The sequence below is a fragment of the Dendrobates tinctorius genome, unplaced genomic scaffold (assembly GCF_039654945.1).
Source record: "Dendrobates tinctorius isolate UK_male_01 unplaced genomic scaffold, ASM3965494v1 ptg000014l, whole genome shotgun sequence".
Lineage (NCBI taxonomy): Eukaryota > Metazoa > Chordata > Amphibia > Anura > Dendrobatidae > Dendrobates > Dendrobates tinctorius.
Window position 1 is genome coordinate 4,360,798 of NW_027361682.1, and position 27,287 is coordinate 4,388,084.

At 44.8% G+C, this 27,287-nt stretch overlaps 1 protein-coding gene and 1 long non-coding RNA gene across 2 annotated transcripts in view; one reads left to right on the top strand and one right to left on the bottom strand.

Moving 5' to 3' along the window:
- The window catches only part of LOC141074234 (uncharacterized), a 54,816-nt gene extending 41,778 nt beyond the window's left edge, over window positions 1-13,038 (top strand). The window contains exon 4 of the mRNA XM_073561826.1: window positions 12,066-13,038. Coding sequence (XP_073417927.1) covers window positions 12,066-12,912 — 847 coding nt within the window. The 3' untranslated portion in view covers window positions 12,913-13,038. The remainder of the gene's footprint in view (window positions 1-12,065) is intronic.
- Window positions 1-27,287, bottom strand: part of LOC141074291 (uncharacterized) — a 71,378-nt gene that overhangs the window by 4,561 nt on the left and 39,530 nt on the right. The window lies entirely within an intron of this gene.

The following is a 27,287-nucleotide window of genomic DNA, read 5'->3' on the forward strand; positions in this document are numbered from 1 at the left end:
GCGGTAATTTAAAAGCCATTTCACCCGATGAATGAACATTTTGCTTGTGCATCTGGTGTTTGACAGCCTGTGTAAAGAGACTGATATTTGGTTGTCAATTATTGACCAGTAAAATGCACATTAGAGAGTATCTAAACTTTTGGCAACTTTTTATACATGTTTAGGCCCTTTAAACCCTTAGGCCTCTTTCACACTTCCGTTTTTGACCATCAGTCAAAATCCGCCAGGTTTTGAAAAAAACGGATCCACCATTTTTTTTTTTTTTGCGGATCCGTTTTTTTTTCCCCATTGAGTTGCATTACTGGCGGATCTCGACGGATGGCCATCTGTTGGATCCGTTTTTGTGAGGATCTGCCAAATTTTTTTCGGCCGCCGGCATGCCTGGACGGACCTTGCAACTTTTTTTGTTGTTGGATCCGCATTTTCCATTGCGCATGCCTGGAGAAAGGAACTCAGGGAGAAAATTAACCCTGAAATCCTTTCTGGCGGAGGAAAAAAAAATCTCTCTCTCTCTCGTTCTTTTAAAATTCTTCATTCTGAGGATCCGTCAAAAAATGGCATCCGTTCACATCAGTTAGGAACGGATCCGCTTTTCCTCCTTTTTGGCGGATTTTAACTGACACAAAAAACTGAAGTGTGAAAGAGGCCTTAGTGATAGAGCCAATTTGGTACTTAATGACCAAGCCAATTTTTACAATTCTGACCACTGTCATTTTATGAGGTTATAGCTCTGGAACGTTTCAACGGATCCCACTGATTCTGAGACTGTTTTTTCGTGACATATTGTACTTCATGTTAGTGGTAAAATTTCTTCGATTTGACTTGCGTTTATTTATGAAACAAACAGAAATTTGGCACAAATTTTGAAAATTTTTCAATTTTTAAACTTTTAATTTTTGTGCCCTTAAATCAAAGTCATATCGCACAAAATAGTTAATAAATAACAACATTTCCCACATGTCTACGTCACATCAGCATAATTTTGGAAACATAATTTTTTGTTAGGATGTTATAAGGGTTAAAAGTTGACCAGCAATTTCTCATTTTTCCAACAAAATTTGCAAAACCATTTTTTTAGGGACCACCTCACATTTGACGTGAGTTTGGGGGATCAATATGACAGAAAATACCCAAAAGTGACACCATTCTAAAAACTGCACCCCTCAACGTGCGCAAAACCACATTCAAGAATTTTATTAACCCTTCAGGTGCTTCTCGAGAACTAAAGCAATGTGGAAGGAAAAAATGAACATTTTACTTTTTTAACAAAAAGTTTACTTTGGAACCAAACTTTTTTATTTTCACAAGGAGAAAATGGACCATAAAATTTGTTGTGCTTTTTCTCCTGAGTGGGGGAAAGCCACTGTTTGGCCGCATGGCAGGGCTCAGAAGGGAGGGAGCACTGTTTGACTCTTTGAACGCAAAATTGGCTGGAATCATTGGTGGGTGCCATGTCACGTTTGGATGTACCTAAACAGTGGAAACACCCCAATTCTAACTCTAAAGCTGGAGTCACACTGGCGAAGAATACGGCCGAGTGAGAGGCGCAAAAAGCACGCATTAGACACAGACCAATGATTCTCTATGGGGTCCCTCGCACCAGGCGTATATTTCTCCTCAGTATCCTACGCTCCGTGCCACTCGCAGCATGCTGCGATTGTCAGCGTACTACGCCCGTAATACGCCAATGCAAGTCTATGGTTGCGCAAAAAATACGGATTACACACGGACCACACGTGTGACTTGCGAGAAATACGCACCCGGTGTCTTTTAGCAAAGCCGGCAATTCAGTGCGCTATACAGTAAACTCACACTGACAGGTTTAATAAATAAACTAAAGAATAGATATAGACACATAGAATATATATGCATTCTATGTGTCTATATCTATTCTTTCATTTCTTTATTAAAACTGTCATAGGGCTCCATTATATGTCCATTTTGCAAGCCTGCGCGAAAATCTCGCCATACGGATGCCATACGGATTACATACGGATGCTGACATGCGCAAAATACGCGACCACACCTTGATTACGGATGACATACGGAGCACTATTTAGGGGTCTGTCATCCGTATTACGCATGTAAAATACTGACCGTATTTTGCGCAGGTTAGTGTGACTCCAGCCTTACACAGCCCTAACCCTAACTCAACCTTAACAATAGCTCTAACTAACCCCATCCATAACCCTAGACCAACCCTAACTCTAGTTATAACCCCAACCATAACTCAAACACTAGCTCTAACTCTAATGGAGAAATGAAAAAAAAAAAATACATTTTTTAAATTATTTTTACCTAACTAAGGGGGTGATAAAGTGGGGTTTCATTTACGTTATTTTTTTTTTTAATTTTGATCACTTCTGTTAACCGCTTTACGTCTTTGAAAACCTGACATTCAAAAGACTAAACCTAGGAACAGCAAGTCGTTTTGACGCTGCACTGCATATGGTGATTCTTTTCTTTACTTCTCTGTAACCCGCCTGAAAAAGATGTCATAAGCACATACCCTGAGAAGACAGAACATATGCGCGGAAAGTCGCTTTGACATTGCAGTCCAAATGTTCATTATTTTTCAGATGGGTTCCAGGTGAAATCTGCCTGAAAAAGACATCATGTGCACATACGCTTAGTCTGACTTACCAGTAGGGGGCGTGACCACTTGAAGTGTCTAAGGCAGAATGAACGCCAAATAAGAAAGTGCCATTTTTGGTCGCCATGATCATTTGCTATTGTTTCTGTTTTTTAAAATCATTTCACACGACTTCCCCATTTGTCTGTGACTTTAGAATCTTTGTTTCAGGGTAAAGATCTGCCCCATATTAGTACTACAGAGACATATGTGAGGGGTGATGAGCGGTGTAAGGAGGAGATTCCTACAGATAACTGCACAGGTGAGTAGTAGCCACTAAATGCAGATAATTCTCAGCCACTGGCAATTGGATATACCTCTTTAAAGATTTATCGTTTAACCCCTTACTGTCTAAGTGCATTTTTACTTTTCTGACAGAGCCCGATTTTTCAAATCTGACCAGTGTCACTTTATGTGATAATAACTCTTGAAAGCTTCAACATATTTCAGTGAATTCCTGCGGATCAGCCAGCCATGGCTACCCTGTTGGAACTTGACAGGAGCAAAGTTTAAGAGGCTTCTGTTAATGCAACACTGACACGTGTAATGCATTGCAATGCTTTATACCAGTGATCAGAGTAAAAAATGTTAACGTCCCATGGAGGACTAAGAAAAAAAAGTACAAAAAAAGAAGAAAAAGATATTCTACCAATAAATACACATATTTATGTAAAAATAAATGCATTAAAAAAAATCCCCGTCACACTAGATAACCACTTCAGTGAGTGCTGTAGAAAAAAAAATCCAAGACAAAAAATATGCTTTTTCACCATACCATCGAAACAAAATTGGAGTAAAACGTGATCAAAAAGTTAAATAGAAAAAAACTTGTCCCAGAAAAAAAACAGCTGCCACACAGCTCCGTCACTGGAGAAATACACGGGTATTACATACCTGGTAATGTGTTTTTTCAAGAGACATGACGGCACCACGAGAGAGTAGGGATCCGCCCTTCAAGGACAGAAAACCTTCAAGATAAAAGGGGCGGCTCCTCTCTCCCCATCAGTTGTTTTACAGAGCACGAGAGGAACTCCGCAGGTTAGTGTACATATAAATAATACATCCTTTATACTACTAATTACCAACACCCAAGGGAGTGTATAATGCTAATAATGCACCCAACTAATGATGTGAGCAATAGGGAGGGAATATAAGGGTGCCGTCATGTCTCATGAAAAAACCCATTACCTGGTATGTAATACCCGTGTTTTTCCATCATACACAGGGTCGGACTGGCCCACCGGAGAACCGGAGGCATACTGGCCAGCAGTTGTCTAGGGCAGGGGTCCCCAACCACCGGTCCGCGGCCCAGCACCGGGCCGTTGCAGTGCCCTTGCCGGTCCGCGGACAGAAGGGGAGCCGGCGGCGGTGCAGCAGCTGATACTCACCCTGCATCCCGCGGCGGCTTCATCCAGCGCTGAGCGGTCACGTGTACCACTCATTTAAGGTCATGAATATGGACGCCACTCATCTCCCATAGGCGTGGCGTCCATATTCATAGACCTTAATGAGTGGTAGCACGTGACCGCTCCGCACAGGAGCTGAAGCGCCGCGAGATGCAGGGAGGGAAGTTCAGCGACGGGAAGGAAGGTCAGCGATGTGAGGGTAAGTATGATGGGGGAGGATGGGGGAGCCGAACGGAGCCATATATACAAGGGAGGGAGAGTGGGAACGGAGCCATATATACAAGGGAGGCCGGGAGAGTGGGAGTGGAGCCATATATACAAGGGAGGCCGGGAGAGTGGGAGTGGAGCCATATATACAAGGGAGGCCGGGAGAGTGGGAGCGGAGCCATATATATATATATATATATATATATATATATATATATATATATATATATATATATATATACAGTGGGGCAAAAAAGTATTTAGTCAGTCAGCAATAGTGCAAGTTCCACCACTTAAAAAGATGAGAGGCGTCTGTAATTTACATCATAGGTAGACCTCAACTATGGGAGGCAAACTGAGAAAAAAAAATCCAGAAAATCACATTGTCTGTTTTTGTTTCATTTTATTTGCATATTATGGTGGAAAATAAGTATTTGGTCAGAAACAAAATTTCATCTCAATACTTTGTGATATATCCTTTGTTGGCAATGACAGAGGTCAAACGTTTTCTGTAAGTCTTCACAAGGTTGCCACACACTGTTGTTGGTATGTTGGCCCATTCCTCCATGCAGATCTCCTCTAGAGCAGTGATGTTTTTGGCTTTTCGCTTGGCAACACGGACTTTCAACTCCCTCCAAAGGTTTTCTATAGGGTTGAGATCTGGAGACTGGCTAGGCCACTCCAGGACCTTGAAATGCTTCTTACGAAGCCACTCCTTCGTTGCCCTGGTGGTGTGCTTTGGATCATTGTCATGTTGAAAGACCCAGCCACGTTTCATCTTCAATGCCCTTGCTGATGGAAGGAGGTTTGCACTCAAAATCTCACGATACATGGCCCCATTCATTCTTTCATGTACCCGGATCAGTCGTCCTGGCCCCTTTGCAGAGAAACAGCGCCAAAGCATGATGTTTCCACCACCATGCTTTACAGTAGGTATGGTGTTTGATGGATGCAACTCAGTATTCTTTTTCCTCCAAACACGACAAGTTGTGTTTCTACCAAACAGTTCCAGTTTGGTTTCATCAGACCATAGGACATTCTCCCAAAACTCCTCTGGATCATCCAAATGCTCTCTAGCAAACTTCAGACGGGCCCGGACATGTACAGGCTTAAGCAGTGGGACACGTCTGGCACTGCAGGATCTGAGTCCATGGTGGCGTAGTGTGTTACTTATGGTAGGCCTTGTTACATTGGTCCCAGCTCTCTGCAGTTCATTCACTAGGTCCCCCCGCGTGGTTCTGGGATTTTTGCTCACCGTTCTTGTGATCATTCTGACCCCACGGGGTGGGATTTTGCGTGGAGCACCAGATCGAGGGAGATTATCAGTGGTCTTGTATGTCTTCCATTTTCCAATTATTGCTCCCACAGTTGATTTCTTCACTCCAAGCTGGTTGGCTATTGCAGATTCAGTCTTCCCAGCCTGGTGCAGGGCTACAATTTTGTTTCTGGTGTCCTTTGACAGCTCTTTGGTCTTCACCATAGTGGAGTTTGGAGTCAGACTGTTTGAGGGTGTGCACAGGTGTCTTTTTATACTGATAACAAGTTTAAACAGGTGCCATTACTACAGGTAATGAGTGGAGGAAAGAGGAGACTCTTAAAGAAGAAGTTACAGGTCTGTGAGAGCCAGAAATCTTGATTGCTTGTTTCTGACCAAATACTTATTTTCCACCATAATATGCAAATAAAATGAAACAAAAACAGACAATGTGATTTTATGGATTTTTTTTTCTCAGTTTGTCTCCCATAGTTGAGGTCTACCTATGATGTAAATTACAGACGCCTCTCATCTTTTTAAGTGGTGGAACTTGCACTATTGCTGACTGACTAAATACTTTTTTGCCCCACTGTATAAGGGAGGGAGAATGGGAGCAGAGCCATATATACAGGGGAGGGAGAGTGGGAGCGGAGCCATATATACAGGGGAGGGAGAGTGGGAGCGGAGCCATGCATACAGGGGAGAAAGAGTGGGAGCAGAGCCATGTATGCAGGATGGGTCAGGGGAGCCATGCATACAGGATGGGAGGGTTGGAGCAGAGCCATGTATACAAGGATGGGAGGATGGCAGCAGAGCCATGTATACAAGGATGGGACAGGGGAGCCATGCATACAACAGGGGGAGCCACACAGAGCTGGACAGGACGGGGGGAACCACACATACATTTTCTGATGATTAGAAAATAATCAGCATGTACAGAACTCCAGTTCAATTTTTCTTAAGTGCTCAATGCTCCATTTCCTTGTAGGTTCCAATCATCATTAGCAGTGACAGCCATCAATAGAAGTAGCCGGTGCTCCCACTGAAACAGAGAAACAAGCCAGGTGCTCGCACTCATTTAAAATCTATGGTGAGTTGAGTCACATTTTAAATGTTATAATTAAATGATAAGTATGCACTGCTAAACTACAACCGCGTCCATAGCCCCGCCCCCTTATGACCAAAGCCCCACCCCTGTCACATCTCCATCCCCGCCCTGCCGGGCCATGGAAGAATGGTCTTGCTTCAAGCCGGTCCCTGGTGCAAAAAAGGTTGGGGACCACTGGTCTAGGGCCCCCACTGCTCCAGGGGCCGGCTTCTGCTGTCCCTGATACTAAAGAAAAAGTAATATTCACTTCTCTGTGGGAGGAGCCCAGAGCAGTGCGGGTGGGCATCACATGTGCGGCTGCTGCAGACTGGGGACTACTATTTGTAAGTAGTAAGCGCTCTTGTGTCCTGATGACTTTTTGTGTTACTGCTCTTCCCTGCGATGAGCAGGCAGAGAGAGTGGAGCAGCTCTTGGCAAGGCTAACACTGATTGGCTGCAGCACAGCTAATCAGTGTTAGCTTAAGTTTGTGTCCTCTTCTCCCCAGCCGTACAGCACAGCTCAGGTAATGAGCTGCTGTCATCAATAACGCCCCTTCCCCACAGTGTAAGCAGCAGAGGGAGATAGATGACTCCCTACTTCAGCTGCAATGTTTGAAGGAGGGCCCCCTGCCAGCCTAAAAGTAAGTGTTAAGGGCCTGTCACACTAAGCGATATCGCTAGCAATATCGCTATAACGTCACAGGTTTTTGTGACGTTATAGCGATATTGCTAGCGATATCACTATGTCTGATACTTACCTCCGACCGCTCCCCCACTGGTTATCGCTGATCGCTTGAGAATGTCCTGGACCGTTTCTCGTCGTCAGCTTCCTGCTGGGCTTCCTGCTGAGACGACGAGCGACGCGTGGACGCGGGCGGGAGGATGTCAGGATCGCTTCGACTGACAGGTAAGTAACGACCCCCGACTCCTGCTATGTCGCTGGTGAGATCTGCCTGTGTGGCAGCTCACTAGCGTCCACTTAGCCATGTACCAGCGATCCTGACCGCGTCATATCACTGGTCGGGATCGCTGGTACATCGCTAAGTGTGACAGTACCTTAAGGCTATGTGTACGCTATGTGTGACGTCTCGCGGTCATTTGCGCAAAGGATTACTGGGACCAGGAGAGAGGCGGGAAGGCTGCGCGGGACGCCGGAAGGTGAGAATAACAATATTTTTTATTTTAATTCTATTTTTTACAGGGCTATGGTACTCAGAGCCCGGAGGACAGTCTCCTTTCCTCCGGACCGTGGGTACCATCTGCAAATGTTCTGCTTACTTTTCGCATGGTGGGCACAGCCACATGCGGGAAGTAAGCGGAACAATGCAATCCTATGGGTGTAGGATCGCTGCGATTCCGTGTTTTCGCGAAAAAAACGCGACATGTGAACTCAGCCTAAATGGGGGGCCTTTTGTCTGGGGTGAGAGAGGGGGAGGGGCTAAGTTACTTAGGGATAAATCAGGGCCCCATTACCTCATCTCTCCTTTCACTCCTGACTGACTGCACCCCTTACTCTATATCACTCCTGACTGCACCCCCTCGCCCCGGAATCACCCCTGACTGCACCCCCTCCCATGGAATCACCCCTGACTGCACCCCCTCCCATGGAATCACCCCTGACTGCATCCCCCTTGCCCCAGAATCACCCCTGACTGCACCCCCTCACCCCGGAATCACCCCTTACTGCACCCCCTCGCCCCGGAATCACCCTGACTGTACCCGCTCCCCCGGAATCAGCCCTGACTGCAGCCTTTCGCCCCGGAATCACCCCTGACTGCACCCCCTCGCCCCGGAATCACCCGACTGCACCCCCTCGCCCCTGTATCACCCTGACTGCGCCACCTCCCTCTGTATCACCCTGACTGTGCCACCTCCCTCTGTATCACCCTGACTGCGCCACCTCCCCTTGTATCACCCTGACTGCGCCACCTCCCTCTGTATCACCCTGACTGCACCACCTCCCTCTGTATCACCCTGACTGTGCCACCTCCCTCTGTATCACCCTGATTGAGCCCCTCTCCCCCTTTATCACCCTGACTGCACCACCTCTTTCTGTATCACACTGACTGCGCCACCTCCCCTTGTATCACCCTGACTGTGCCACCTCCCCTTGTATCACCCTGACTGCGCCACCTCCCCTTGAATCACCCTGATTGCGCCACCTCCCTCTGTATCACCCTGGCTGCGCTACCTCCCTCTGTATCACCCTGACTGCGCCACCTCCCTCTGTATCACCCTGACTGCGCCACCTCCTTCTGTATCACCCTGACTGCGCCACCTCCCTCTGTATCACCCTGACTGCGCCACCTCCCCCTGTATCATCCTGACTGCGCCCCCTGTATCACCCTGACTGCGCCACCTCCTTCTGTATCACGCTGACTGTGCCACCTCCCTCTGTATCACCCTGACTGTGCCACCTTCCCCTGTATCACCCTGACTGCGCCACCTCCTTTTGTATCACCCTGACTGCGCCACCTCCCTCTGTATCACCCTGGCTGAGCCCCTCTCTCACTGTATTACCCCTGATTGACTGCACCACCTCCCCCTGTATTACCCTGATTGAGCCCCTCTCCCCCTTTATCACCCCTGACTGCGCCACCTCCCCCTGTATTACCCTAATTGAGCCCCTCTCCCCCTTTATCACCCCTGACTAAAACTTTTCTTTCCCTACTACTAACAAAATGAGGCTCTTCATAAAATGTTATGGTCTTATAGGTGGCAGAGAGATTTCTGTAAAAAGTATATGGGGGGATGTGAGGGAAAACTCTTTTGATATTACTCCAATGTCAGATATAAGTGATTTAGGACCCCCACCACTAGAAGAGGGGGCATTCACATAATGTATTTGCTGCAGAAATCAAACAGCAAATTAACAGCAAAAACATCCACACAGACATTGTGCAGATATTGCTGCATTTACTACTATGTAATGACGCACCTTTACCACTGACCTGATTCTTTGTATTGCAAATGATGAAATCGGTGGTGAATTTGTTAAAGGGAATCTGTCACCCCATTTTAGCGCTATAAGCTGTGGCCACTGCCATCAGGGGCTTATCTACAGCATTCTGTAATGCTGTAGATAAGCCCCCGATGTAACCTGAAAGATAAGAAAAACATGTTAGATTATACTCACCGGGGGCGGTGGGTGTCACGGTCCGGCGCCTCACATCTTCATACGATAATGTCCTCCTTCTTGCTCCTCCCTTGGCTCCTGCGCAGACGTACTATATCTGCCCTATTGAGGGCAGAGTAAAGTACTGCAGTGCGCAGGCGCCGGGAAAGGTCAGAGAGGTCCGGCGCCTGCGCACTGCAGTACTCTGCTCTGCCCTCAACAGGGCAGAGAAAGTACGCCTGCGCAGGAGCCGAGGGAGAAGCAAGGAGGAGGACATCATCGTATGAAGATGGGGAGGTGCCAGACCGGACCGCGACACCCATCGGACCAGACCGAACGCCGGGGTGAGTATAATCTCACTCTTTTTCTTATCTTTCATGTTACATCGGGGGCTTATCTACAGAATACTGTAGATAAGCCCCTGATGGCGGTGCTGGCAGCTGATAGGGCTAAAATGGGGTGACAGCACAGATCCCCTTTAAAACTGCATCGGTCAATTCCCACCGTAGCTTTTCTCAGCGTATAGATGAGATGAGATGTCATAAAATCCCCTCCACTACACTGGTGCTATAAATGCTCCAACCCTAGTGCCTCCTATATGATCTGTATGCTTCAGCTATAGAGACTCCTGTTGGATGTATACGCTGCAGCCTCAGTGTCTCCAATGTGATGTATATTTACCAAGTGTGAGACAGTGTATCCCCCAGAATGTGCTTAAAAGCAAATCGAAACAACTGTTGGCATTGTATTCACAGCCACAGCTGTGGTTGCAATGCAAAATAAAAGAGTATGGATTTGGTCAAACTATTTGGTCATGTCAGATTTAAAAAAACCTGAAATGGGCTTTTATTTTTGGGGAGCTCTGCAAGTTGGTAGTAGTGCGGGTCTCTCCCTCAACTCCGAGTTTTGCAAGTGGCTAATGTCCACGTTTCACTTTTAAACTTTCTGTTTATGTTTGGGTGGATGAGTTTGTGTTTTACTACCAATAGAGTAGGAAGCTCTGTGCAGGACAGGTCTGTGTGAGTTTGAACACAGGCCAGAGCCAGAAATCAAAGCCCCTAACGCACACACAAGGGATACAGAGTGTGTGCAACAGAGTGTTACAGACAATCCGGCTGCGATCCGAAGGAAACAGGCACTGCCTCTTTACTGCACTGTGTGAACACCACTGCATTACATAAGCCTTGTGTTTCCTATGTGATGTATATGCACCACTCACTGTGTCTTCCATGTGATATATGTACAGCAGTCTTGTTGTCTCCTATATGATATATATAGAACGGTCTCGGTGTCTCCTATGGGATGTAAATATAGCAGTCTCAGTGTCTATTATGTGATGTTCTTTACAAAACTCTTCACAAAGATTTGACTATGCTGCAGACCAACACAAACCTATAAAAGCAGTTGCGAGTAGTAACATCATTAATACCAGCTAACATCACAAGCCTCATCAAATAGAAGCAGCTCCAACCATCACATTAGGGTCAGTTGATTAAATGTTTGACCAAATATAGCAAGAATAAATTTCAAGTATATCACTGAATGATTGTATAAATATCCAAATGACCTTTGGCAGAAATATAGGTTCTCCACCCCTGATATAACTGGTTATGATTGGTGACAGACAAAGTGAAACAATAACCAATTACAGAGAACTGACAAATTGAAACAGCGCAACCTGGTGGCCTAATCTAATAGTCCCTGCTTTGTGGTCTACTTTCTTAGTCAATTGATATCTATTACAATTTGTATGAAATAATAATAATATTTATTTTTATATAGCGCTAACATATTCCGCAGCGCTTTACAGTTTGCACACATTAGCATCACTGTCCCCGAAGGGCTCACAATCTAAATTCCCTATCAGTATGTCTTTGGAATGTGGGAGGAAACCGGAGTACCCGGAGGAAACCCATGCAAACACGGGGAGAGCATACAAACTCCTTGCAGATGTTGTCCTTGGTGGGATTTGAACCCAGGACCCCACCGCTGCAAGGCTGGTGCGCTAACCACTGAGCCACCGTGCCGCCGTGAAAATGAAATATGAAAATGTATAGGATTTATAATATTTATATGATTTCACTGCATTATTATTGAAAAATAATAAAATCACTTTTATTCTTGACAGGTGCCAGGCGCTTAGAGGGACATCCAATATTTTCAGATTTTGCAACAGATGATCATGGTATTACACAAGATACATATGAAGAATGTGCCATTATCTCACATATACCTCAAGCCCTTCTCAGAAAAAAACTTTCTTCTGATCATTTTCAGCACGTCCTTTTTTCTGCTTCTTCAATAACTGATACACAAAACAAAAGTTATAGAAGGACAAATGAACATGAGCTAGCTATCAAAAAAGTGAAATCATATTTATGTTCAGAATGTGGGAAATGTTTTAAAAAGAAATCACATCTTATTACACATCAGAGAATTCACACAGGGGAGAAACCATTTTCATGTTCAGAATGTGATAAATGTTATAAACAGAAACCACAGCTTATTGTACATCAGAGAACTCACACAGGGGAGAAGCCATATTCATGTTCAGAATGTGGGAAATGCTTTAATGAGAAACCTCATCTCGTTAAACATCAGAGAATTCATACAGGGGAAAAGCCATATTCATGTTCAGAATGCGGGAAATGTTTTAATGAGAAATCATTTCTTGTTACACATCAAAGAATTCACACAGGGGAGAAGCCATTTTTATGTTCAGAATGTGGGAAATGTTTTTATAAGAAATCACTTCTCGTTAAACATCAGAGAATTCACACAGCGAAGAAGCCATTTTCATGTTCAGAATGTGGAAAAGGTTTTCTAAAGAAATTACAACTTGTTGTACATCAGACAATTCACACAGGAGAGAAGCACTTTCCATGTTCAGAATGTGGAAAAAGTTACAGCGAGATATTTAAACTTGTTAGACATCAGAGAACTCACACAAGAAAAAAGTCATTTTTATGTTCAGAATGTGGGAAATGTTTCATGCAGAAATCATATCTTGTTGTACATCAGAGAATTCACACAGGGGAGAAGCCATTTTTATGTTCAGAATGTGGAAAATGTTTTAGAAAGAAATCACATTTTGTTGCACATCAGATAACTCACACAGGAGAGAAGCCATATCCATGTTCAGAATGTGAGAAATGTTTTACAATGAAAGGAAATCTTGCTAGACATCAAAGAACACACACAGGGAAGTAGCATTTTTTAACCTTTTGAGTAAGAAAAAAAAGCAAGTTATAGTAATGTCACACACTCTTAAAAAATATGCATATTGAAACCAAGAGAGACCCCATAATAAAAAGGACCATGCTGCTTCTATTTTAATTAGTTGTATAACAGATCAGTTTTGAACATAAATTCTATTTGCTTATTCCAAAAATGGGACAGAAAAAAAAGACTCCCAAACAAAAGTGTGAAAACAACCTGAGGTTGTCCATCAAAAAAGGAGACATCTGTTTTTTATTTGATTTGTAGAGTAAACTTTCCCATTCAAGAGAAAATTTCTGTGAAAAAACTGGTAACACTCAGATGTCATCCGTGTTGTCATCTCAGTCCTTTCCATTCTTCACTGAGCAGTTGATATGAGAGGCTTTGACAAAAACACTGGACTAAATGTAGATACAACATATTGAAATAAAAATTGTATTTAAACCCCTTTCCGACATCAGGCGTAATAGTACACCGATGTCAGACTCCCCCTTTTTGGTGCGGGCTCCGGTGCTTTAGCCCGCACCTTTCTGGGCACATGTCAGCTGATATATACAGCTAACATGTGCCCACAACAGCTGCGGGTGGAATCGCGATCCACCCGTGGCTGTTAACTAGTTAAATGCCACTGTCAATTTCTGACAGCGACATTTAACTCGCGCTTCTTGCAAGCGCGCCGGAAATCCCACCCATCGGTGACACCGTCACATGATCGCGAGTCACCGATGGGTTAGCATTACCACCAGAGGTCTCCAGCAGACCTCTATGGTTGTCATACCAATCTGGCTATGAGCGCTGCCCGATGGTCGGCACTCATGGCAAGTGAGCATTTCTGCTACATACAGGCGATCTGTTCATCGCCTGTATGTAGCAGAGCACGTCGGACAACTGCAGCTTCTAGTCTCCCATGGAGACTATTGAAGAATGCAAAAAGTAAAAAAAAAAGTTTTTAAAAATATTAAAAAAATATAAAAGTTCAAATCACCACCCTTTCGCCACATTCAAAATAAAATAAAAAAAAAATCAAATATACACATATTTGGTATCACCGCTTTCAGAGTGGCCTGATATCTAATATATAAAGCTCAAAGTGTGTATGTATGTGTGTATGTATGTGTGTGTGTGTGTATGTGTGTATGTCCGGGATAGGCATCTGCACCGTCGCAGCTACAGCCACAAAATTTGGCACAGTCACACGTCTGGTCCCCGAGAGCGTCCTAAGCTATGTTGTGAGTCGAAATTTTAACCCCGCACGTTCCAATTCACCAAACAATTTTGCCCCTATCTACATACTGGGGGGAAAAGTGTGTGCAGTGTGTGCACATCAAGCCCCACCCCTCATTATGATGTCACAATGGTTGCCATGGTGACGCTGATGTCATCATAGGTTGCAAGAGCCCCGCCGCCGCTCATTATGATGTCATAATGGTTGACTATGGAATGGAGGATGTGTGATGAGTATATGGGCACTGGACTATGGGATGGAGGATATGTATGACAGGTATATGGGCACGGGACTATGGGATGGAGGATATGTATATGGGCACGGGACTATGGGATGGAGGATATGTATGATGGGTATATGGGCTCGGGACTATGGGATGGCGGATATGTATATGGGCACGGGACTATGGGATGGAGGATGTGTGATGGGTATATGGGCACTGGACTATGGGATGGAGGATATGTATGATGGGTATATGGGCACGGGACTATGGGATGGCGGATATGTATATGGGCACGGGACTATGGGATGGAGGATGTGTGATGGGTATATGGGCAGTGGACTATGGGATGGAGCATATGTTTGACGGGTATATGGGCACGGGACTATGGGATGGCGGATATGTATATGGGCACGGGACTATGGGATGGAGGATGTGTGATGGGTATATGGGCACTGGACTATGGGATGGAGGATATGTATGATGGGTATATGGTCACGGGACTATGAGATGGCGGATATGTATGATGGTTATATGGGCACGGGACTATGGGATGGAGGATATGTATGATGGGTATATGGGCACGGGACTATGAGATGAAGGATGTGTGATGGGTATATGGGCACTCGACTATGGGATGGCGAATATGTATGATGGGTATATGTGCATGGGACTATGGGATGGAGAATATGTATGATGGGTATATGGGCATGGGACTATGGGATGGGGAAAATGTATGATGGGTATATGGGCATGGGACTATGGGATGGAGGATGTGTGATGGGTATATGGGCACTCGACTATGGTATGGAGGATATGTATGATGGGTATATGGGCACGGGCCTATGGGATCGTGGATATGTATGATGGGTATATGGGCACGGGACTATGGGATGGAGGATAATTATAATTTTCTATAACTAACCACAGTTAGCTACTATGCCCGGGCAGCGCTGGGCTCTTCAGCTAGTATCAATATAAAAAAAGAATTAATGCAACCGTTAAACGACGTAATGAGAAAAAAATTCAAAACGCCAGAATTACGGTTTTTTTGCTCACCGCAACATTGCATTAAAATGCAATAGCTGGCGATCAAAAAATCGTATACACACCAAAATGAAATAATTAAAAACGTCAGGGGGCGTGGCATGGCGAGCGAGGAGTGAGGACGCATGTAAGAGAGCTCCCGCTCCAGCACCGGTGACCGACCCGAACAGAGCCCAGAATACTCACCCCACCTTCTGATGTCGGCTAGAAGGACCAGGGGGAATACGTCCGCGGGCCCCTCAGCACCCGACAGCACTCCCAGAGGCATCTCCCGCTACCTTATAGGAGCGGGAAGAAGGAAGGCCGCGGGCGCCATGACAGGTGTGGAGACCGGAGCGCAGCAGGCCCCGCCGCCACCAGGAAGTAAGGTGCAGGCAGGAGGAGAGAGAACTGGTGAGACTGCAGACGGAGGGGGATCCCCTGGGAGGAAAGGGGGCACATCCACGGGGGCCCAGCAGGCAGCGAGGCTATCTCCTAATAAATCCTCTGGGGCCCAGGAGATCCGTCAATCACAGGGGCACCACGCGGACGGTCCCGCGCAGATACAGGCCGGCGGATCAGATAAGAACCCCGGGGGGATGAGTGCAGAACCCCCCGTGTCACAGAGAGGCGGCAGTGTCCCCCCAGACGTCGACATGGCCACTACAGTTGTCCCTGCAGCGTTGGGAGCAGCAGACCCCATGATGATGGACACCGCAGCATCAGATATACAAAATAATTAACCCGCCGACCAGACGCACTCCTGACACCGCAACACGGGAGATCATTCTCCACGACAGGGTGCTCCGTGACACCCATGGGAGCTGATTTCAGCCTATTATACAATAAGATAAAAGATATCCCGACGAAGCAGGATATGGAGCAGTACATTGCTCGTCTGGAATGCTCCTATAAGGCTGAACTTTCCGTACTAAGAGATGATATTCAACAATGTGGTGAGAAAGTGGAATCTCATGACCAGCTTATAGCCTCCCTAACCGAAAGAATGGAGGCTCAGGAAGCCGCCACAGCCGCACAAGCAAGACAGTTGCAAACTCTAGCAGAAATGCTGGATGATTCTGAGAATAGGGGACGCAGAAATAATATAAGAGTAAGGGGATTGCCTGAAACTATATCCCCCCAAGAGTTGAACACCACTTTGAGAGATATTTTTAACTCGGTACTAGATAGGCCTCAGGATGCCCCACTGGAACTGGATCGTGCACACAGGTCCCTGGGCCCGCGTCCCGGCGAGCAAGATCCACCGAGAGATGTGATACGCCGGGTTCACAAGTACCAACTTAAAGATGCGGTCATGGGAGCAGCCAGGAAAGCAAAATCTATAAACCACTTGGGATCTCGTATACAGCTCTTCGCAGACTTGTCCAGATGGACACTACAGAGACGCAGAGCTCTCCGCCCCCTCTTAGACGAACTACAACGACGCGGCCTTCCCTATACTTGGGGATTTCCATTCTGTCTTCGGGTTCGGAAGGGAGGTAGAGTGCATTGTTTGAGCCATCCTGGCGGAGTTCCGGCGTTCTCAGATGCCTTCGATCTAACGGAGGTGGATATACCTGACTGGCCACCCCTGCCTTCATACTATAGACTTGAAGGTCTCCAAAGAGGCCAGAACCCTCAGCAGCAACGTCGTCGCAGGGGCCGGCCCAACGGTCCAGGGTACGTGCATCCTGTGGACGACGAGGCTGGATAGTATGCCTTGTCCTAAATTGCAGGTGGCCCTGCGGTGTTATGTTTTGAGGGTTAACTTACAGTCTAGAAGGTTATATTGGGTTTGAGTTTAAAAGCGAAGCATTTATAATACTATCAGTGTTGTCGATATCGAAAATAGTTAAGAATTGGGGCATGCTTCACTAGCCTATAATTAGATGTTATACGTATATTCTCTATCTGTTCAGTCCCCGTTATAAAGGGAATACGATGGTTAAATCATTACGGGGTCGGGAACCGGGGGAGTAGGTGTCTCCAACTCCTCTTTTTGCTGTACACTTAACCCCCGGAGGCGCTGGGTTGCCATCGAGGCACGCAGCTGTTATATTTTACCTCCAACAGGTTTTCCTGGAGTGTGCTTACTTACACTCGTATAGTTAAAAATCCTATTTCTTTGTCTTCTTTCTCTTTTTCCTTTTTCTAACTTCTCGTCTACTTTCTTTGTTAATACCCACTCCCTTCACTAGCTCTCCCTCCCTCATCAACAATGGGCGTAGGACTCCGAAGCCGATCCATCTTGTTAACCGTAGCCTGCATCCTTGACCTCACGCTGCAGATACAATGTCGGGTAAGACCACTGTACAAAAGATAACATTGGGCTCTTTGAATACTAGAGGCTTTAATACTCCGCAGAAGCGGTCACATATTTTATATGGTATGCATAAGAAAAGAGTAAATATAGTAATCCTACAAGAGACACATTTTAAAGTCGGACACATCCCTAATATTCACGACAGACATTACACGACCTGGTTTCATAGTGCTAACCCGGATTCACGCTCCCGCGGGGTATCTATAGCGCTCCATAAATCTCTCCAGCATAACATATTGGACACCTTAGTTGATACGGAGGGCAGATACGTGCTTTTGAAAATTCAAATTTTTTCAACCACATATACTATAGCGGGTTGGTACGCTCCCGGCCGGGACCAAATACGAGCTGCTAGATCTTTCCTGAAGATCGTGGCTGAGTTTGCCGAGGGGGTGGTCATACTGGGAGGTGACTTTAACATGACTCTTAACCCGACTCTAGACTCCACGGCAGCGAGGTCATATCTTTCATATCGCCAGCTATCCTCACTGAAAAGGGATCTCCAGGATTTGCGACTCACTGATGTCTGGAGACTTTGTAATCCCAATGAAAGAGACTATACGTTCTTTTCCACACCGCATAACTCTTATGGGAGGATTGATTTCTTTCTCCTTAGCCACTGTGCATTGGCCTGGAACCCGAGACCTTCTATCGGGAGTTTTCTATGGTCGGATCATGCTCCAGTGTTTCTGGACATTAGCCCTCCTGACTCGGGGCAGCGGCAGTGGACGTGGAGATTGAACGATAATCTTTTAAAAGATAATACTTGCGTGGCCGACATCAAGTCTACCATAGCGGACTTCTTACAAGACCATGCGCACGACACTACTGCCATCCCTGTTAAATGGGAGGCCCTTAAATGTGTTCTCAGAGGGGTCCTCATTAAGCATGGATCTCGCTTGAAACGAATAAAAAGTAAAGAGATTACAGACTTGACAGAAAAGATATTGACGTTAGAGACGAAGCATAAAACGGACAAGGACACGGAAACGCTGATTGACTTGATCAAATACAGAGACGATCTGAAGTCCCTACTGAGTGAGAAATACCGACACCACAGAAATCGCTTTAAAAGTATATTATACGGTCAAGCTAACAAATGTGGACGTCTACTGGCCAGGTTCTTACATCCGCGTAACCAGACTACATACATCTCTTCTCTCCAGCAAAAAGGGGGTCGAGCGACGTCAAACCCGACAGAAATTTTGGACATAATGAGGCGTTACTATCATACATTATATAATATTGGTGGAGATTGTTCCCCTCAGTCACCTTTGGATCCTCAACCATGCATAGAATCTTATATTCACGACACCGCTCTTCCCACACTGGCCACGGATTTAACCATCCCGTTGGATTCGGACTTTACGACAGAGGAGATTGTTGAAGTCATCCAAAACACTCCGGCTGGTAAAAGCCCGGGACCGGATGGGTTTTCCCCTCATTTCTATAAGATGTTTCAGGAACAACTTAGCCCTATTATGACGGGGGTATTTAACTCCATCACAGCTGAGTCCCCGTTCGCCCCACAGTCTTTAGAGGCTTTTATTACGGTGTTACCAAAGCCGGGCAGGGACCCTAAATTAGTAACAAATTACCGCCCAATATCTCTCATCAATGTTGATGTAAAATTATACGCCAAAATACTGGCAAATCGTCTGGCTCCTCTCTTGCCCTCAGTAATACATTCAGATCAGGTGGGGTTTGTGCGAGGAAGAGAGGCGAGGGACGGCATAAGTAAGACCCTCAACTTGACTGCCTATGCTAAATCGAAATGTAAACCGTTGGTTGTACTGTCGATGGATGCGGAGAAGGCCTTCGACCGTGTGCACTGGGGTTTCATGTTTTCGGCCCTGCGACAGCTGGGCCTGGGGAACCGTTTTCTGCATAGGGTCGCAGCCCTATACTCTGGCCCGTCGGCCAGGGTCAAGGTAAATGGAGCAATGTCGGGCTCTATGACCATTGGGAACGGGACCAGGCAGGGATGCCCTTTGTCGCCCCTTCTATACGCGATAGTTATGGAGCACTTGGCAGTGGCGATCAGGAAGAACCCTAGTGTACACGGTCTATGGGTGGACGATATTCAGTATAAAGTCTCTCTTTATGCGGATGACCTCTTAGTGTATATATCCCAGCCACACATAACCCTTCCATCATTGATGGAAGAGTTCCAAAAATACGGAGAGGTCAGTAACTTCAAGATTAACTTTCAGAAAACTGAAGCCCTAAATATATCCCTAGGACAGACTGAACTTACCAGACTTATGGGAAATTTCCCCTTTCGGTGGAAGACTGGGGCCATTCAATATTTAGGCATTCAAATCCCTACTGACACGACCGACTTATATAAATTAAATTATGTGCCTTTGTTGGAGTCGACTCTGAAACGGTTGAGGGAATACGGACGGAAGAACATCTCATGGTTTGGTAGGATGAATTCATTTAAAATGGACATTCTTCCAAGGTTTTTATATCTATTCCAGGCGGTCCCGATAGTGCCGCCGAAGACATTCTTTCAGACCATTAGATCTGCGTTAATCCGCTTTACCTGGCAGACATCTAAACCTCGTCTTAAATATTCTATTCTAACCGCCCCGAAACCCAGAGGTGGAGCGGGCCTCCCTGACCTGGAACTCTATCACAGAGCTTCCCTGCTTGCACGTCTGTTTGACTGGCAGTTCGGTCATCATTCTAAACAATGGGTACAATTGGAACAGGTATCTTTCGGCGTCCCATTGCGTCATCTCCCGTGGATCAGACGAACTGAACAGGTTGCAAATGACTATAAGGGACCAACAGGTTTCTTGACTCGAGAAGTTCTACAGGTCTGGAATCGTGTTAAACATAAACAGAAACTGATCAGTAATTTGAACCCACTGTCACCGATATTTGGTAATCCGGACTTTCCCCCAGGGTGTCACAGAGACCAATTTTTAGGTTGGCATAGGAGTTCTGACTTACGATTGGGACAGATACTAGTAGACGGAAATTTTCCGACATGGGATGCCTTACGGGAAAAGTTCCCAAGTAGGTCACTCTCCTGGTTGGAGTATAACCAGTTGAGATCGTTTATACGGGGACGTTTGGCCGACCGTGCTTCTCGCCCTCCCATGACGCGGTTGGAAGCTCTCTTACAAATGCAAGACCCTCCCTCACATTTGATTTCCTTTTTATATAAGGAACTTCACTCAGGGGATTCGGAAGGGGTTCCAAGTTACATCCGCGCATGGGAGGAGGAGATGGGTTGCAAGTTCTCGAAGGAGGACCTTGATAAAGTTTTTCTTTATACACATAAAATGTCTCCGGCCGGGGGCACTCAAGAGAAAAATTATAAGATACTGACTAGGTGGTATCTGTCCCCCGTTAGATTGAAGTCCATCTTCCCGACATTGGATGATACATGCTGGCGATGTGCAATGGAGAGAGGCACGCTATACCACATATGGTGGCAATGCCCTGCTATACGACCCTTCTGGGAAGGGGTGTTTCGGGCCTACCAGGAGATCTCTGGGAAATGTGTCCTTCCCTCCCCACAAATTGCCATTTTATCAATTCTCCCGGGTTCCATATCCACACAAAAGAAGAGCCTTCTCCGGTTTTGTATTACTGCAGCAAGGATGGTGATCCCGCGCTACTGGCGTACAACGACAAAGCCAACTATAGCAGAGTGGTTATCAGAGTTTATAGACATTTTTCGTATGGAGGAGTTGATGGCTGAATTGGAGGGAGATAATTCCCGTTTGATTCGAACATGGCAGCCCTGGATCGTGTTCAGGGAGACGCCTGGACTACTTCGATTAACTGAAAATGTTTCTTAGAGACCGGCTCGGAGATCTGTAACCCATCCCTCTGTCCCCCCCCCTTCCTGTGAGTTATCCTTTTCTTTCTGATTCCTCTCTCTCTTTGATATTCGTAATACACCCTCACAGGTTATGGGCAAAATGTTGGCGAATCCGGTATGGCTTGGTGTATAACCGTGTATAATACTGTATCTTGTACCTTATGTCTTGTTTGTTATATGTTAAAATCTTTTCAACTTCTTTCAATAAAAATAGATTCAACATAATTAAAAACGTCAGTTAGGCACGCAAAAAATAAGCCCTCACCCAACCCGAGATCACGAAAAATGGAGACGCAACGGGTCTCGGAACATGGCGCTTTTTTTTTAACAAACTTTGGAATTTTTTTTCACCATATAGATAAAAAAGAACCTAGACATGTTTGGTGTGTTTGAACTCATAATGACCTGGAGAATCATATTGGCAGGTCAGTTTTAGCATTTAATGAACATGGTTAAAGAAAAACTGTGGGATTGCACTTTTTGCAATTTCAATGCACTTGGAATTTTTTTTCTGTTTTCCAGTACACAATATGTTAAAACTAATAGTGTCGTTCAAAAGTACAACTCATCTCACAAAAAACAAGCCTCACATGGCCATTTTGACCAAAAAATAAAAAGTTATAGCTCTGGGAAGAAGAGAAGCAAAAAACGAAAATGCAAAAGCAAAAATACCTCTGCTCGTTAAGGGGTTAACATATACACAACAATTTTGTATAATTGAGGCCTACGTCTATATTCACATTCGGTAGCGCACTTTGTCTGGGAGTTAACTCTTAATACATGAAAATAGTATGCAATCGTTCCCCTATCTTGCCAGTCAACCTCTTAAGGAGGTGCCAATTTTGGGACTTTAAGACAAAAGGTCATTTTTGTTTTTTTACTTGTTCTGTTTCAAGAGTCATGATATTTTTATTTTTGCACCATTATAGTTGTATGAGGGCTTGTTTTTTTAGATGCAGTTGTCAGTGGCAGGATTTGTTGATAGATATAACTTATTTGCTAACTGTTATTATTTCATTGTAGGGAGAAATAAAAACGAAAAAAAAATGTAATTTTGTTGTTTTTATGTTTTCAATTTTCCGCTATTCGTGTGCTGCACATAAAAGTAGTTATCTTTATTTTGTGGGTCTGCACGATTATGGCAATACCAAAGTTATCTACCGTACTTTAATTTGTGTTTTAGTACTTTTGTACAATAAATACTATGAGAAAATCATTTGTTTTGTGTTGACCTATTTGGAGAGCTAGACGGTTTACAATTTTCTATCAGTTGAGATGTATGACGGCTTATTTTTTGTGTAGCAAGCAGTTATTAGTGGTGCCATATGACAATTCAAGCACGTATTACAATTTTTGGAGGTGGAACATACAAAAGAAGCAGCAATTCTAAAATTGCTACTTCAGTGGTGCCATTTCTACCTACAGACAACCTTTTATTTCAATTTTTGTAAGACAATATGAGCAAAATCTAAAAATTTTGTTTTATGTATTTTTTTTTTACGACCTTCACCATGGAGCATTAATAATGATATAATTTTAAATTACAAGTCAATTGCATTACTTGTCCAACAAATTAATAATTCTTTTTGCATGCAGGAGGAGCTGAGCTTGTGCTGTGCTAGTTCATGAGAAATCAAAACAGACCATGTGAATAGTGTTGGGGAAACCTTACCAGAGGAAAAGGTATGAAAATTAGTGATGAGCGAACGTGCTCGCAACTACTCGTTACTCGCCCAAGTATCACAGTACTCGGTGTACTCGGCGAGCACCAAGCATTTCCGGGATTACTCGGCGGGAACTCGGGTCTCCACCCAGCATTTTTGGCGGTCTTTAGAGACCAATCACCATGCAAGGATTGTCTGCCAGGCACTGATACGCCGCAGCCATTTTTGTTGTGGTTGTGCAGTGATTGGCTGGCCGCACAGCATCATCAGGGGTATAAGAGAACAGACGCCGCCCTGCTTGGCACATTCAGCTCCGGATTGAGATAGTTTAGGGAGAGCTGATGCCGATATAGGTCAGAACTGGAGACTTATTAGTCAGTGTGGAGTCTACCATCCTAAAGCACTCAAATCCAGCTAAACCAACAGTCCTTCTAAGATCCAAGAAGAAGAAAATTTGGCACCACTGCCGCCACCCTGATGTGCACTATAGTGCGTTACAAACTCACACACCTGGGCTGCACGCCAGCTACCCACAGAACGGGTGCTCAATCCAAAGAACAATATGCATGGCTACGTTGTATGAAAAAGAACAATGGGGATGGCACTCACCGTTCTGAAGAAGTGAATTTATTTTCAGATAAAAATCATAGGATCGGGAGAGATGTGTGAACTGTGGACAACGGCCGTTTTACGCCAACTGTGCTTCAACGGGTCCTGTTTTCACATACTTCCACTTAATAGAGTGAACAAAATGTGAATATACATATAATACAATTAAAACACATAATACAATTAAAACACAATAACTAAATACAGAAAAACACCTAGACACTGTTGATATCATTATAATTTTTACAAGAAAACAGACATATCAATTTTTTCATTTAGTCCTAGTGGTCCACTCCTGTGGCATTAGACCGCAGAATCCATCTGGCTTCTCTCTGTAAGAGAAGTCTGCGATGATTTCCTCCTTGCTGCGGTAAAAAAACCCCTCTGCAAACCGCATAGATTCTGGGTTGCCCCCATGCACTTCTTTTATGTGATCAATCAAGTGAGGAACCCCTTTTCCAGAGGATATGGAGTAAAATGCTTCCTAAATCGAACATATAATGGGCGAAGTTTTTACTATATAAAAAAAGCCACATGGGCAAAAAATGACATATAAAACAAATGATGTTTTACATGAAACGAAATTCCGAATCTCATGGTGAATGGTTCCAATTTTAAGGGATTTGCCTGTAAATTTAAAAGGACAAAAAGGGCAATTCTTGCATTTATAGTTATCTACAGGGCTATTCGAGCGTAGCCAAATCTCACTCCCACTAATAAACCGATTATGGACCAATAGGTCTTGGAGATTAGTGCTGTGGCGACCGGCAAATAAAGGACCTCTCTTGATGATTTCTGTTAAATCTTTATCTTTCTCAAGTAAATGCCAATTTTTCCTGATCACAGTCCTGATATAATTGTCCATGGGACTAAATGTGAAGCAAAATGTGAACCTTTTTTCTTTAGTTTTTTTAGTAGAATTAACCTGGGTGGAACTCTGCTTTTCAACACGTGCCATTGCGGTATCAAGTACTGGACCAGGATAGCCTCTTTCAATAAACCGTTTACGCAAATCATGCGCTTGCCTGTAAAAGCCCTCTTTATTGCTGTTGAACCTGTTTATTCTAAGGAACTGCCCATAAGGTAGGGAATTTCTTACATAAGAGGGATGTGCACTCTCAAAATGCAATAAACTGTTTGCAGATGAAGGTTTACGGTAAATTTCAGTGTGAATCGAACCTTCTTCTATCCATAAATTAATATCCAAAAATTCTAACTGTAAACCTCCAAATTTTGATGTAAATTTCATATTCATGAGATTTTCTCTATTTAAGAAATCATCAAATGATTGAAAAACCACTTCTGTCCCATCCCAGACTATGAAAATATCATCCACATAACGAATGAACAATTTTATGTGTTTCAAGAAAGGATTGTGGGTGGAATATACGTACTCTTCAAAGACTGCGAGGACCCGTTGAAGCGCAGTTGGCGTGAAACGGCCGTTGTCCACACATCTCTCCCGAGCCTATGCTTTTTATCTGAAAATAAATTCACTTCTTCAGAACGGTGAGTGCCATCCCTTTTGTTCTTTTTCATACAATGTAACAGTCCTTCTAAGGACTAATTCCGGAGTATATAGTTTGCAGTGTTTTAGGCAGGCAGGGAATTGTACGTCGCTCTATACATATCAGTGCAAGGCCTGCAGGCACTGTGTGTGTATATATAGATCATTGCATACATCAAGAGGTTCCATTCCCTTACTGTCTGCTGCTACTGCCACCTATAGCATATATTGAACGTATATACCTAGCCCCAGGTCTCACTGGCTAGGAACGATTTTTTGCCAGGTCAATAGACCTTATTTTCTTGCCAAGCAATCCAGAGACCTTTTTTTTTCTCCATTTGCTTTTTGACACTGCACAATACAGCCATATTCTTTTCCTAGCACAGCGTGAAAATCCAGCAATTTTAACCCCTTCCCGACCAATGATGCCACATAGGCGTCAAGAAAACCTGTGCCATTATGACCAGTGACGCCTATGTGGCTGCAGTAGCATCGGACATAGCGACCCGACCCCCCCACGGTTAACGGGGGCCATCTGCCCCCAGCCACTGAATGACAGCGGCGATCTGCCATCGCTGTCCTCATCTGCTCCCCCCGCCTTCCCTCCGCTCCCCCCCGCCTTCCGATCACCTCCCCTTGCACCGCCCGGCTATCTTCCGAGTGCCGCTGTCACTCCCGGTGTCCCGCGGTCCCGGATCATGGGCGCCGCCATCTTGGAAAATGGCAGGCGCATGCACAGTAGATTCCATTCATTAATTTTGATCACTCTCACAGTGATCAAAATGAAATAAAAAGTAAATAAACCCCCCGTTTATCACCCCCATAGGTAGGCACATATAATAAAATAAAGAAAATATTTTTATTTTTCCGTTAGGGTTGGAATTAGGGATAGGGTTGGAATTAGGGTAAGGGTCAGGGTGGAATTAGGGTTAGGTTCAGGGTGGAATTAGGGTTAGGGTTGGAATTACGGTTAGGGTTGGAATTAGGGTTAGGGTTAGAATTAGGTTTAGGGTTGGAATTAGGGTTAGGGTTAGAATTAGGGTTGGAATTAGAGTTAAGATTAGGGTTAGGGATGTGTTGGGGTTAGGGTGTTGGTTAGGGTTATGGTTAGGGTTGGGATTAGGCTTAGGGGTGTGTTGGGGTTAGGGTTATGGTTAGGGTTGGGATTAGGGTTAGGGATGTGTTGGGGTTAGGGTTGTGGTTAGGGGTGTGTTGGGGATAGGGTTGGAGTTAGAATTGAGGGGTTTCCACTGTTTAGGCACATCAGGGGGTCTTCAAATGCAACATGGTGCCACCATTGATTCCAGCCAATTTTGCGTTCAAAAAGTGAAATGGTCCTCCCTCCTTTCAAAGCCCCGACGTGTGCCCAAACAGTGGTTTACCCCAACATATGGGGTATCAGCGTACTCAGGAAAAATTGCACAACAATTTTGGGGGTCTATTTTCTCCTGTTACCCTTGGGGAAATAAAAAAAATGGGGGCTAAAAAATTATTTTTGTGGAAAAAAAAAAGATTTTTTTTATTTTCACGTCTCTGCGTTATAAACTTCTGTGAAGCACTTGCGGGTTCAAAGTGCTCACCAGACATCTAGATAAGTTCCCTGGGGGGTCTAGTTTCCAAAATGGGGTCACTTGTGGGGTGGTTCTACTGTTTAGGCACATCAGGGGCTCTGCAAACTTAACGACGACCTCAGACTGTTCCATCAAAATCTGCATTTCAAAACGTCACTACTTCCCTTCCGAGCCCCGACGTGTGCCCAAACAATGGTTCCCCCTCACATATGGGGTACCAGTGTACTCAGAACAAACTGGACAACAACTTTTGGGGTCCAATTTCTCCTGTTACCCTTGTGGAAATAAAAAATTGTGAGCTAAAAAATCATTTTTTGAGGAAAAAAAAAGATTTTTTATTTTCACAGCTTTGCGTTATAAACTTCTGTGAAGCACTTGGG